Source organism: Podarcis raffonei, chromosome 14 (assembly GCF_027172205.1).
Source record: "Podarcis raffonei isolate rPodRaf1 chromosome 14, rPodRaf1.pri, whole genome shotgun sequence".
NCBI lineage: Eukaryota > Metazoa > Chordata > Lepidosauria > Squamata > Lacertidae > Podarcis > Podarcis raffonei.
Window position 1 is genome coordinate 30,301,248 of NC_070615.1, and position 14,784 is coordinate 30,316,031.

At 48.1% G+C, this 14,784-nt stretch overlaps 1 protein-coding gene across 2 annotated transcripts in view; it reads left to right on the top strand.

Moving 5' to 3' along the window:
* PKD1 (polycystin 1, transient receptor potential channel interacting) overlaps window positions 1-14,784 on the top strand; it is a 104,645-nt gene that overhangs the window by 57,097 nt on the left and 32,764 nt on the right. The window contains exons 11-16 of one of the 2 annotated variants that reach the window (XM_053365822.1): window positions 54-812; window positions 1,566-1,697; window positions 2,156-2,331; window positions 2,862-2,995; window positions 4,383-8,008; window positions 9,677-9,823. In XM_053365822.1, coding sequence (XP_053221797.1) covers window positions 54-812; window positions 1,566-1,697; window positions 2,156-2,331; window positions 2,862-2,995; window positions 4,383-8,008; window positions 9,677-9,823 — 4,974 coding nt within the window. The remainder of the gene's footprint in view (window positions 1-53; window positions 813-1,565; window positions 1,698-2,155; window positions 2,332-2,861; window positions 2,996-4,382; window positions 8,009-9,676; window positions 9,824-14,784) is intronic. The other variant, XM_053365823.1, reaches the window with a different exon arrangement.

Consider the following 14,784-nt stretch of genomic DNA (forward strand, 5'->3'; position numbering starts at 1 on the left):
ACAGAATGGGCTGGGTTTGGAGTATCGAAGTGACCGTGACTTCTCTTTCACAGTTGCACTTCAGGAGCAAAGACACTTTCATCAGGCCAAATGACACCGTGAGCATCCAGCATGACGCAGGGCCTGGGGCCTTCATCCTTTGCCACCCAAGCCAGGTGCCATCTTACCAGATGAGTTACTTCACCCTGAACTCTTCAGACTGGGAGCCAGGCTCTCTCATGCACCCTGAGGCCGGTGGCTGGCATAACGACTCCACCTGCTACTTTAGGGTCCTTTCTGTTGCTGAAAAGACAGTAGCCATTATCGGGGAAGGGAATTTGGGTGTGGACCGCCCTGGCCTGTATGCCGTGAGGGCCACTGTAGAGAACGGAGTCTTCAGCGCCAACCTATCCTGTGATTTCGTGGCTGTCTCTCCGGTGTCGGGCCTCCGCGTCATTTACCCTCCAGAGCAAGGTGGCCGAATCTACGTGGAAACCAACCACACTTGGCTGGTGGTGAAAATCTCTTCTGGGGTGAACGCAACTGCTGGATGGTTCGCGGGGAGCCAGAGCTTTCCCTTTGGAAGGAGCTGCCCACCTTCTGTCATCCCACTTGTGCCTGAGTGCACCAGGGACACCAATGATACCTGGTTCTCAGTCGTCGTGTTGGAGAACATCGGGGGAAATGCCAGCACCCGAGTGCTGTGGGCAGAGAACGCCGTTAGCTCCCAGAACATCACCATCACTGTGAAAGCAGAGGATGCCATCCGAGGCCTCCGCGCAACCCCAAACCCAGAGACCAGAGTCTTGCTGAATAACCGTGTGGTAAGTAGGGTAAGGAGATACATTTGCTTTGGTTCTCCTTTAAGCACCACCCTGCCTCTTCTGCACCTTCTGGAACGATGCACAAACTGAAATGCACTGATCCTTTGAAATTTGCACTTTTCTGAATTTTGCAATGCAGTGCTTCAGCCAAGATATGTGTACAAAAGTGGGTGTGTGGGTGTAAAAAAATGCATATATTAGTGAAAATAACTTAAAATGTATTATATGAAGGGAAGTGGTTTGCAAAAATGTGTATGTTCAGGAAAATATGCACTAAAATGCTTATGTGTTCTAACTCAGCCTTCCTGAGTGTTTTGTGCTACAATTCGTATTAACCCTGGCCAACACTGCTATTTTGTACTACAACTCCCATCAGCCCCTGCCAGCGTATCTGTGGCCATTACAGTCCAAAACATCTGGAGCCCACCAGGCTGGGGAAGGCTGTTGCACCATTTCCCAGCTAATCATTGTCAGATCCGTCCCTTTCTGAGTTCGACATACTGTTAACTTCTCCTCTGCTTTTTGACAAAAGCGGTTTGAGAATGATGGAGCCCACTCGCCAGGGGCCCTGCTCTTATAATGGTCATGATTTGAAGTGGAAAGTCACATGTAAACTTTTCTCTGAAATAATAATAATTTATTATTTATACCCTGCCTATCTGGTTAGGTTTCTCCAGCCACTCTGGGTGGCTTCCAACAGAATATTAAAATACAATAACCTATTAAACATTAAACGTGCCTGCCTGTTCCCATCCACTGCAGAGTTACGTCCCCATGATGGATGCCGGATCGGACGTTACCTTCCGGTGGACCGTGGACGATAAGCGCTCTTTCACTTTCTACAACGATGTCTTCCACGTTATTTACCAGACACCGGCTGTGTACAAGCTGTCGGTAAGTCACAGGCAGCTGCTATCAATGGCTACTAGCCATGATGGCTTTGCTCTGCCTTCACTGTTGAAGGCAACAGTGCTTTTGAATGCTGGAAACCACAGGAGGGGAGAGTGGTCTTCTGCTTAGGTCCTGCTTATGGGCTTCCCATTGGGGCATCTGGTTGGCCACTGTGAGAACAGGAAGGCTGGGCTAGATGGGCCCCTTTGGACCTGGTCTAGCAGGTTCTTCTTACGATTTTATGTTCTTTTGCATTTATGTTCTTACGTGTTGGGTAACAAGGAGAGGAATGAAGGGGTAAAAGCATGTGAGGATTTCCAGCATGTTTCTCTCTCCCAGAGCGGATGATGGAGAGGAGGGGGAAATAGATGTTGAAGGATGTCATGGTGCAAATGCCCCTTGGTTATATATCTGTGCCATACTGTGCCAGAGCTTTTTCTTTCTTTCCACTTCCCTTATAGCTCACTGCCTCCAACCACGTCAGCAACGTCACTGTGGACTACAACATCACTGTGGAGAAGATGAACAGGATGAAGGATCTGGTGGTCTCTGAGATCCCACCCCTCGTCCCTCAGAACAGCACTGTGGAACTGGCAGCCATGGTTACAGTGGACTCTGCTGTGGACGCCACATTCCTGTGAGTTCTCCCGATGTATGATTGGAACAAAACAGAATGAAAAAGAAGGGCTGCGCAGGGGAGTGTTTCCACTCCATGCATCAGGGGTGGGAAGCAGGTTTTCCATGGACTGGGCAGCTGTGTTGGCCTTCCAGCTTTTCTGTTACCTGCCTGCAACTGCATTGAATTGAATGAATAAAACAACAATGCAATATACAAAAAATAGAAATAAAAAGTCAATTATATAAAATACATTTTGGGATTTTGAATCAATAGTCAAATGGTGGATCTTATTCTGATTGCCCCAGCTAAAAACCTTGCAACCTTTGCTGTCACCTGCTCATCTTGATCTGCCAAGAAAAAGGACGCTGTGGCAGTGGCTGGGTAACCCAGAATGGACAATAAAAGAGGGGTGATAATCTCATTCCTCAAGTCTTTATAAAGAGTGCAAGTCAGAAGGGCATGTGCCACTGATTCGGGAGTGCCATCTCCACAGGGAGATCTGTTACCTGTCAGCAACTGCATGTTTTACTACTTTTTCTGCTGTGCAGGTGGGACTTCGGAGACGGCGACCGTGTTGCTTTCCAGTTCAGGCCTCCCTATAACGAGTCTTTCCTCGTGCCAGACCCCAACATCCATCAGGTTGTAATTGGGCATAATGTATCGCATACCTACCAAGAATCAGGTGAGAAAAGTGTTCTGTTTTGTTTTTCGTTTGCAACCCCATGGCCAATTGAGTAAATGGGATGTGTGCTTAGGACAGTTTCTACTTTCTGCGTTGATGCAAATCATAGCCATAGAACTGTAGACTTTGAAGGGACCCAAAGGTCCCTTCAATGGACCTCCTACAATGCAGGAATCACAGCTAAGTATCTGACTACTATTAGCACACAAATGGGCCCAAATCAACAGGGATTGTCACCCAAAACCAGTGCGTTTGTCATTTGACTGACCAGCTCAGGAGCTTTTTCTTGATAATTGCCTTTTCAGGGCTGTTAGAGCACATCTCAGGCCTCTAGAAGGGAGTTGCAAGACCTGCCTCTTCTGGGGAATGCTTGGGAACTTGCTTAAGTTCAGAGGATTTCTCCTGCTGCTAATCTGGCTGTATTTTAAGTTTTTATTTGTTCTTCTTATGAGGTTTTGTATGCATGATGTTTTGAACATCAAGCACAAATGATATAAGTGAATGAATACGCAGAATGAAATTATCTGATAACATTCAAATCTGCATACGCTCTGTGTGGCAAGTGAAACCAATGTGCTCCAGATTCTGTGTTTCTAAGAGCAAATGGTTCAGATTAAGTACTTTTGCTTGATTTGTTCTCTCATTCCACCCTGGAAGACAGTCTGGAAGATAGTGCTGGGTGTTCCTCATTCGGTCCTGTCCTCTCTCTGACATGAAAGATGGGGATGGGGAAGAAAATCAATTCAGTTCTCCCTTCATGGCAACCTTACCTAATTTATCCTTTCTGAAATAATATTAGAACTGAAACTCGGCCATCCTCAGAAATTCACACCTCTGAATTTTGAAGTACAGTTACTGAAAACAGCATACAAAAGTTGGTTGTATTAGGGGAAATTGTTATATAAAAATGTGCATATTAGGCAAGATTTTATAGAAAGATTTGTATAGTGGGAGAAATTAGCACTGAGATGCTGATGGATTTTCATGATGTGGAAATGTTTCCAAACGGATCTGGATAACAACATAAGATTGGAAAAATGGGAAACCGAAATTGACAGATTTCCCCTTCTCCATGAAATGCAATGCAATGAAATATTGTTGCTGTTGCCCTGCCTTTCCAACTAAAGGTGCCCAGAGCAGCATGCAACAGAGCAGTAAAAACAGTACAGATTTTTTAAATTAAAAAAATGATTAAGATGCAAATCGAAACATCGTCAAAAGTAACCATTTCACAGTTGCTTATCCTTCATCTACCAAATATGCACATATTGTTCAAAGAGAGAAACCACAGGAGTGGGAAGTTCTTATTCATTTCTCTCCCTCTCCCTCCATCCCTTTCTCCCTCTCTCCCCCTGCCCCCTTCTCCCCGGCCTGGTCACAAATGCAGGTGAATATATCCTGAGTGTTTTAGTATCCAATGAATTTGAGAACCTGACCTACACGATTCCTGTCCACATCTATACTTACCTGATGGAAGTGACCCTGGAAGTTGATGCAGATGTCTTGGTTGCTGATCGCCCTGTCACTTTCAAAGCTGTCCCCCTGCCCTCTAGCTATGGGGTCTCTTACACCTGGGATTTTGGGGATGGCTCTGTGGCCTCTGTGCAAAGCCTGCCGGCGATAGTCCACACCTACAGCAACAAGGGGATGTACAACGTCAGCCTGAGAGCCAACAACACCATTAGTGCTGTAGAAACATTCCAGAGTTACCGTGTCTTTGAAGAGATTAGCGGGTTGCAGGTGGTTCTGGAGGAAGCAATGGAGCTCCGCACGCCAGTAGAGATCACCGCTTCCGTGGAAACAGGGGACAGCATCCTGTGGATATTCGACATGGGTGACGGGACCGTGGTGAACAGTTCCGTGGCATCCGTGATGCACATCTATTTAAAGGAGATGAATTGCACAGTAAACGTCACAGCAACGAATCCAGTCAACTCCGTTTCCCAAGCTGTTCCTGTCCGGATATTTGTGCTGATGGTTCTCAAGATTGAGCCTTCCACTTGTATCCCAGAGCACCCCGATGTACAACTTACTGCCTATGTTTCTGGTAACCCAGAGGACTACCTTTTTGACTGGACGTTTGGAGATGGGTCCTCCAACGTCACCGTGAATGGGGACCCAACGGTGAGGCACAACTTCACCCGCAGTGGCACCTTTCACCTTTCTTTGGTCCTCTCAAGCAAGGTCAACAAAGCTCATTATTACACCGAGGTCTGTGTGGAGCCAGAGGTCACCAACGTCTCGCTGTTCATAAGGCCGCAGTTCGTGAGACTGGGCAACGAAAGCAAGTTCCAAGTCACCGCTTTACCCCCTTACCCCTATCGCTACCTCTGGGACTTTGGGACAAACGAATCCACTCGGTTTGGTGGGACGGAAGTTAGTTACACCTACAAAGCCCCCGGTGTCTACTTGGTCACAGTGACAGTCTGCAACAACGTATCTTTCAATAACGACTCAGTCTTCGTGGAAGTCCAAGAGCCGGTTGGGGTCGTCAGGATTGAGTCCAACGGCTCGAAGGTTTTGGAACTGAACCAAGTCTACCTGTTCTCTGCCAACGCTAGCGGGACCAACGTGAGCTATCTGTGGTACTTTGGGGATGGCATGAGCCAGCTGGGGAAATTCATCACCCACTCCTACAACAAAAGTGGCACCTATGCCATCACCCTGACGGGCTGGAACAATGTGAGCTTCCGTGAAGCAAGGCTTAATGTGACAGTGAAGAGGCGCCTTCAAGGCCTGACCATCAATGCCAGCAGGACAGTGGTGCCTCTAAATGGTTCTGTGAGCTTCACGGCTACCCTCCTCGCTGGCACTGCTATCCGGTACTCCTGGATCTTGTGCGATAGGTGCACCCCCATCCCAGGCTACTCCACCATCTCCTACACTTTCCGTTCAATTGGGACGTTCAATGTGATCGTGACTGCAGAGAACGAGATTGGGTGCCTGCAGGACAGCATCTTCATCTACGTCTTGGAGCAGATCGAAGGGCTTCACATTGCCAGTGGCGACCTCATGGATGACACCTACTTCCCCACCAACAAGACGCTCCAGATGCAGGCGGCAGTGAGGGAGGGCACCAACATCTCCTACAACTGGACTCTCCTGAAGGAAAACCACCCTGTGCAGACTTCTGCAGGGAAGACCTTCTCCCTGGTTGTCCTGGAAGCAGGGGTCTACGTCATCCACCTGAAAGCCACAAATATGCTGGGGAGCTCAACAGTGAACAAGACAGTGGAGTTCATTGAGCAGGTTGGTGTCTTGAAGCCCATCGCTTCCCCCAACCCTGCTGCAGTCAACATTTCTGTAAACATAAGTACGAGTGTCACTGCTGGGACTGGATTGATGTATATTTGGTACCTGGAGGATGGTCTCTTTCTCCAAACTGCCTCCTCTGCCATCACACATTCCTTCCCAAGTCCTGGTGCCAAAGCAGTTACCGTTGTGGCAGAGAACAAATTTGGCTCTGCCAATGCAACGCTTGTGGTGTACATTCAGGAGCCCATCATAGGAGTGAGGATCAGGACCGTGAGGCTGAATTATACTGGTTATGTTGAGTCAGGCTCAGAGGTAAACTTCTCTGGGGAGCTGGAAAGGGGTTCTGATGTAGCATGGACCTGGAAGCTGCTGAACACCACCATATGTGGGCAAAGAGTGGCCTTGACATTCCCCTCACCTGGAGTCTTCCCCGTCTGCTTAAATGCTTCCAACGATGTCAGCTGGGATGTGGCCTGTCACAGCGTGACCGTGGAAGACCCAATCCAGGGCCTAAAACTCACTGTGGGCAAGGAGGTGCTAGAGCCTGGGGAAGAGGTCAACTTTGTCATTGGGATGGCTTCTGGTTCCTCTGTGAGCTATAAGATGAGTGTCGGCGGGAACCACTCCATGGCACTCAACTCTTCCAGCTTCACCTATACATTCACCCAGGTTGGAGATTACTTAGTAAGGGTGACTGCAGAGAACCACATCAGTGTGGACTACACGGAAGTCCTCATTGTGGTGCTGGAGGCCATCCATGGCTTGAAGGTCACGGACTGCTGTGAGCAAGGCATGCCTGTTGGAATAGAGAGGCGCTTCACAGCTGAGGTTGACAGTGGCTCGCGGGTATCATATTTGTGGCAGCTCTCCTTGGAGGGAGACCACGGGCGTTCCCAGGTCCGCGTGGAAGGCCAAAGCATCTCTTATATCCCGGAAGCTGCAGGTCGTCTGGAGATCCATCTCACCGCTTGGAACCGTCTGGGCAGCCTAAACATAACCATCGTGATAGAAGTCCAAGACATCATAATGCAACTTTCTCTCCTGCCTGTCAGCTCCTTTGCTAACCGGACAACGACGTTTGAGGTGTCTGTGCTGCCCAGCGCAAGGCAAGTTGCCTTTTGGTGGCACTTTGGAGATGGTTCTCCAGCTCAAAGGACAAGTGTGCCATCCGCCAGCCATACCTACCTAAGGCATGGGGATTACTTGGTGGAAGTGAATGCCTCCAACCTCATCAGCTTCTCCATTGCCCAGATCACCATCACGGTCCAGGTGCTGGAATGCGAAGAACCAGAAGCTGAGTTGGCGTTACCTGGGCAAGTGGTCATGAAGCGGTCGCAGAAGAATTACTTGGAAGCCCAGCTTGACTTGCGGGGCTGCACTAGGTACCAGACCAAGTACGTGTGGGAGATTTACAAAGCCCCCAGCTGCCTGCAACTGGGCGCCTCTGACAAAGTCCTCCTGTCCAACGTGGACGTCAGCCGGCCGCAGTTGGTCATCCCCAAGCTGGCACTCGACCTGGGCACCTACTGCTTCAAGTTCCTGGTCTCTTTCGGAGACACACCACTGTCCAAGAGCATTTTCGCAAATGTGACTGTCACTCCTAACAAGCTGGTGCCCATCATTGATGGAGGATCGTACCGTGTGTGGTCCAGCACCCGAGACCTGATCTTGGATGGGGAGAAATCATATGACCCTAACCTAGAAGACTGGGAACAGACGCCGTTGCATTATCAGTGGTCTTGTATGTCTTCCTCCAAGGTAAGCAAACCCTGGGCTTTGAGTGAAGGAGCAGCTGGGTGGGGGTGCACTTGTGGGTAATTTCCATCATTTTAAATACTTAGACGTGGGTAGCGCTGTGGTCTAAACCACAGAGCCTAGGGCTTGCCGATCAGAAGGTCGGCGGTTCGAATCCCCGCGACCGGGTGAGCTCCCATTGCTCGGTCCCTGCACCTGCCAACCTAGCAGTTCGAAAGCACGTCAGAATGCAAGTAGATAAATAGGTACTGCTCCAGCGGGAAAGTAAACAGCATTTCCGTGCGCTGCTCTGGTTCTCCAGAAGTGGCTTAGTCATGCTGGCCACATGGCCCGGAAGCTGTCTGCGGACAAACACCGGCTCCTCGGCCTATAGAGCGAGATGAGCGCTGCAACCCCAGAGCCCTAACGGTCTGGGGTACCTTTACCTTTACCTTTTAAAGACTTAGAAGCCTGGTCTGGAACTAGTGCTGCAGGAGATCTGTACTTTGAGAAGGGGGAGGGGCATTGTGAGCCGAGACCCCATGTCCCCATTCTCCCCCTGCTTTCTGCCTTGATGTGTTTTGCTTTTTGGATTGGCAACTGGGGCGGGGGGCACAGTAGCTGAATTTGGCTTAAGGCTTGCTGAGCTCAAGACTGTGGCTGCATTGACGCAATATATTTAAGGCATATTCCCTCCCCCCCAAAGAATATTAGGAGTTGTAGTTTGTTCAGGTTGATGAGGGTGTAGCTCTTTGAGGGATAAACTACAGTTCCCAGTGGGGGGGGGGGGAGGGAGGTGCAGACAAAGTTTAGTTTAAATGTATGGCATGTATGTGGCCTAAAATAGAATTCTAGAGATACAAGTGGGTGGGGGTTTATTAGGTCATCTAAACCCCACTGCTCAATGCAGAAAATCCAGTTAGATCAAGGAGAGCCCCCACCTCATCCCTAGGTGATTGATTCCTATGCACTGGAAACCATAATTTGAGTAACCAACTCCCAAATCAGATTAGCCTTTTTGGCAGTCACATCACACTGCCGTCTCAGGTTCAGCTTGGGATCAGCTACAATCCAGATATCCACCTGTTCTGCTGACAAGCCAGGTATTTCCTATCCTATACCTGTGCATTGGATTCCCACCCCACAAAGAAGAAGTTTTTTTCATTAGACTGCAGTGGTGTTTTCCCATTAAACACCCTCGGTTCAAATGTTTGACTTCCTTTGCCCAATTTTAGGAACAGAGCCCCAGGACTGTGCAGGGACACTCACCTGCCCTGGTTCACACCACCTTTATTTTGCTATCTTTCATGACTGTTCCAAAATTGTGTTTTGGCGGCATACATATTTTGCCCTGAAGTATGCCCTACAAGAAAAGCAACCCAAAAGTTTGGCCGTCGGAGGCCGTTTGTAGGCATGGAAGCTGCATTTACTCTTACTCACTTCCCCTCTTTGCTTTGGCATGCCAACCTGGTGCCCTTAAGATTTTGGAGTACAGCTCCCATCAGCTCCAGTCAGCCCCATCATGGTTGGCGCAGCCTGTTTTAACAAGATGAGGGTACTAGAACAGGAAGAAGTTTGACATATACCCAGGTTCTGGTCTCAGACCCTCAGGACAGGACTGACCTTCTGTTTTAAGGCAGGTTTTGAATGTCTCCTCTGCCATCCTCCTCCCTGTTTCCTTATGTGCAACAGAGCTCATCTGCGGGGTGTGCGCTCAACTTCACTGCCACAGGGGGTGTCGTTACTGTTTCCCGATCCATACTGGAAGCAGATGTGGAGTACACATTCGACCTCGCTGTCTGGAAAACGGGGATGAGTCCTGAAGCTACGAATCAAACGGTTAGTGTCATGGAGTCCTCTCTGCTCTTCATCCTCAAACAGTACCTTCCTGTACTGCCGTTGCGGGTTGCTTCAGGGCAGTAGGGAAAGGCAGGCTCATACTCTCCTTGAGAATGCCCCTCCACTGGTACTTAATTTCCCTAGTCCGTACTGATGATCGTGGTGCTCTGTTGAGACTGCATTAAGGTCCCTGGAATTAGAGCCTCTCACACCTGCCTCCCCAATGAATCTGAGAATTTCTTCTGTCTTCATAAATCTTTCTCTGCAACTCCAGATATTTTGAACTACAACTCCCATCAGCCCCAGCCATCATGGCAGTGCTACCCAGAACAAAACTTTCCGTTTTTAAGCATTCACATCACCTCACACATATTCTCTGTAATGCTTGCAATACCCGTAAGCCAGAGGTCAGCAAACTTTTTCAGCAGGGGGCCGGTCCACTGTCCCTCAGACCTTATGGGGGGGCGGACTATATTTTTTTTTTGGGGGGGGGGAATATGAATGAATTCCTATGCCTCACAAATAACCCAGAGATGCATTTTAAATAAAAGGACACATTCTACTCATGTAAAAACACACTGATTCCCAGAACGCCTGCGGGCCAGATTTAGAAGGTGATTGGGCCGGATCCAGCCCCCGGGCCTTAGTTTGCCTACCCATGCCGTAAGCTATACACTGTTACTGTAGGAATGTTACTGTTTTTATTCTTACATTTCTATCCCATGTTTCCTCCAAGGAGCTCACAGTGATTTACATGGTTCTGCCTCCTCTCCATTTTATCCTCACAAGAACCCTGTGGGGTAGATTAGAGTAAGAGACAGTGACTGGACCAATGTCACCCATTGAGCTTCATGGCTGAGAGGGAATTTGAACTCTCGCCTGCAAGGTCCGAGTCTGACACTCTAACCATTATGCCACACTAGTGTTGCATGCTCATGGCTGAGGCTGAGGTTCTGAGGTGAAATTTGAGCCGAAAAGTGCCAGGATTTCTGCTCCCATAGATATTTCACTGCTTTTGGCTCTACCCACCACTAGCATGTGGCCCCTGGAAAGTTGCTCACAAATGAATGTGGCCCTTGGACTGAAAATGCCCCCCCTCCCAAAAGTGCACAAGTGGGATAGGATGAACTTTGATTTGGGAGTCCTGGGTTTGCATTCTGGCTCTGCCACAGATTCACAGTGTGACTGTGGTGAAGTCAGTCTCCTGTGGCTTCAGCTGCCCCATCGGCCACAGGAGAAGGGCAGCAAGGGAAACATGTTAAAGATTGCAAAGGAAATTGAAAGTGCTGCTTTCATTGATAAGCAGCAGGTCCTAAAGGTCCACACACACACACGTGTTGCTATATGTGGAGTCCTACCTTTGGTGCCTCTAGCTCAGTACTGACTACACTGGCAGGCAGTGACTCTCCAAGGTTTCAGGCAGAGAGTCTCTCCTAGCCTTTCCTGAAGGAACTGAACTTGGAACTTTTTGTATGCAAAGCAAGTGCTGTATCTATATTCCTTTTATATTCCATCTATATTCCTTCAACTAAAATGTAAGATTCCAGTTCTCATGGTTCTGAATAAAGGGCTGACTTAAACAGGAACATAGGAAGCCGCCTTATACTGAGTCAGTATTGTTTACACTAACTGGCAGCAGCTCTCCAGGTTTTCAGGCAGGGGGTGTTTCTTAGCCCTACCGGGGATTGACATTGGGATCTTCCTCTTCCTACACAGACCTGCCATATGTGAAATCATTGGCCCATCTGGCCCATCACTGTTGTCTCTGCAAATGTCTCTCCAGGCCTCATAGGGAAAGGGAGCTCATCCCCAACCCTGACACCTCAGTCTTTTTTACCTGGAGATGCCAATGCGGATCGAACCTGGCACCTTCTGCATGCAAAGCAGATGCTCTCCCACTGAGCTACATGGCTCCCATTTCTGCAGGGAGACAGCTGCCAGATAGATTAGGATAGCCCAGTGTGTTGGGTGGGGTTGCAGAGGCAGGCGTGGAATGCCCAGATTTGCCCATCTACAAATACAGTGGTACCTTGGGTTACATACACTTCAGGTTACATACGCTTCAGGTTACACACTCCGCTAACCCAGAAATAGTGCTTCAGGTTAAGAACTTTGCTTCAGGATAAGAACAGAAATTGGGCTCCGGCGGCGTGGCGGCAGCAGGAGGCCCCATTAGCTAAAGTGGTGCTTCAGGTTAAGAACAGTTTCAGGTTAAGAACGGACCTCCGGAACGAATTAAGTACTTAACCCGAGGTGCCACTGTATGAACATTAGGAGAGAAAAAGAACCCTTTTGCTGATAGCCGAGGCTTTTCTTCCCATGGTGCCTTGGAAAAAGCAGAGGGAGAGAGGGAGGGTAACACACACACACATTCCCCCTTCTTTTTAAAATAACTGCACCTATCGGTAGGCCGCAAAACAAAAGTGAGCAGCAAAAGGAATCTGCAGGCCAAAAAACCTTATGGTTTCTATCACCAGCTCCAGGAGAGGCTTGGCAACCCGAGATGCCGTTTGTCTGCAAGTGGAAATTCTTACTGCCTTCATCTCCCTCTTGCTCTTCTCCCTCTTTCCTTTTGTGTGTGTGTGTGTGTTGTTCTTTTGGAAACTGAAGACTGGAAGGAAAGAGGGAGGTGGGGGGGGGGGGAGGCAGAAAGAACCAAAGTCAAATTGATAGTCTTTCAAGGACATTCCGTACAATCTCGCTCGCATACATGAATGCAAAACAATGATTTGACTGTCGCAGGGACGGGAGGAACAGATGGGGCCCTTCAATCTTGCTCTGCGGAGAGAGGGCTTTGGTGCTCTTTTAACAGCCTGCCACATTAAACAGCAGCTCTATCGCTACTGTCAAAAATGCCTGTTATTGCCTGAAGCCTCAAGAGACAGCCTTGGCTTCTGTAGTTATTTAGAGTTGCATGGAGATAATGGCGCAATAGCCGGAGTATCTCACAGTTGCCATAGCTCAGTGGTAGAGCATCTGCTTTGTATTGCAGAAGGCAATACAAGTACTCTATTTGTATTGCAGAAGTACAACCCCCAGCATCTCCAGGCAGGGTTGGGAAAGAATTTGTAATAATCCAAGAAGAGCTTGCTGGTTTGGGTCAGAGGCCCATCATAGTCCAGCATCCTGCTCTCACAGAGGCCACCCAGATGTCCCAAAGGGAAACCTGCAGGCAGGACCTGAGCACAATAACAACCCTCCCCTCCTGTGGTTTCCAGCAACTGGTATTCAGAAGCATTGCTGCCTCCAAACATGAAGGCAGAGCTTTCTTCTTTGGCGATCACTTGTAGCCGAGTAAGATTGTTTTCCACGAGCACAGCAGAGCATAGCAATCATGGCTACTTGGCACCAATAGCCCTCTCCTCCATGAATTTGCCCAGTCTTCTTTTGAAGCCATTCAAGTTGGTGGCCACCACTGCCTCCTGTGGGAGTGAGTTCCATAGTTTAACTACATGTTATATTATTCCCTGGAGAGATGCTGCCAGTTAGTGCAGGCAGCATTGAGGTAGCTGGACCAATGATCTGGCTCATTATGAGACCGTTTCCTATGCTGTTGGAGAGACAAGTGTCCCGTGGAAGTGGAGGCCATCCTGGGGTGCCAGGGTTTAGCAAAGCATTTCCCTATGGAACCCAGCTGGGAATTCCAAGCATTTGCCATTCAATTCTCATTTCCAAGCCTTTTTCATACTTGCCCTTTTGACTCATTGTGTGTTGTTTGCTTAATCAGTCAGCAGTCCTGTTTTCAATTGCGTAATTGAGGAAAACCTTGGTGAACAGTATTCCCCTTTCTCCAACCATCCACAGTTGGGCAATAGCTTCAGTGGCACCAACCAAAGTGTTACACAAGTGTGGAAAGCTTTTGAGTCCTTCAGAACTCTTCATCATCAAGACGTTACACAAAGCAGGAGCTAGGGGTGGGTGGAATGAAGAAAAACTATAAAAACAAACAGGACTCCCAAAGTAGTCTTATGAGGCAGCCATGAGGTCAGCTTGCAGAGTTGATTCTAAGATGGAGATATGGGCTGAACAAGTCCCTCCCAAGTGCTGTGGGTAGCAGGTTATAAATTTAGGATTCTGAGACTAAGGCATCAAAGAGAAACATAAAACACAACGTATCTGATGTAGGCAGGAAGCGGAAGCAAAGACAAACTTGGCCGTCTTTAATTTAGTGAAGCCTGGGATAAATCTGATGAAAATATCCCCTGGAGCCAAGTTGTGTAGTATTAACTAATGGAGGGGATGTTAACCTCAAAATGCAAAGTCCCTCTTGTGGGATTGGGAAATCATCACTCTTTGTCTGTAGATTCCATCTGTGTGAAAAAGGACCTGTTCATGCCAGCCTTCCCTAAACTGGTACCCAGCAGATGTTTTGGAATACAACTCCCATTAGCCCCAGCCAACATAGCCGTTTTATGATGCCGGGGCTGATGAGAACTGTAGACCAAAATACTGTAGGGTATCAGGCTAGGGAAGGTTGTTTTCAGTGAATGTGGAATCTTCCTAGTTCTGTAAGAGAAAATTCTATCTAGGTCTGTATGTCACATGGACTGCCCCTCCTTCCCCCTGGTCATCCTATAGATTACAGCCTACATTGTGCAAAATGATTATTTTAAGTAACAGAACGAATCACACAAAATGATGGGGAAATTATGTAAATCCATTAGTTTTGCAGAATTTATGTTTATTTAATAGAAATTATATACTGCTCAATGATCAAAACCTCTAAGCAGTTTACATAAAATATACTTCAAAATTACCAATAAAATCAGATGTTACAAACAAGTTAACCTAAAAAAAAGAAAAGAAATATATTGGTTGTGGGATTCAGGGCCTCATGGTGCAGAATTCAGATTCTTATAGTTCAGAATTCTGCTCTTCTTAACACAGACTCTGCTTGCTCCAGTTATCCTCTGGGGAGGGATTCTGCTGACACCTCTGCTTCTGTGGGCTCACTGTGCTTT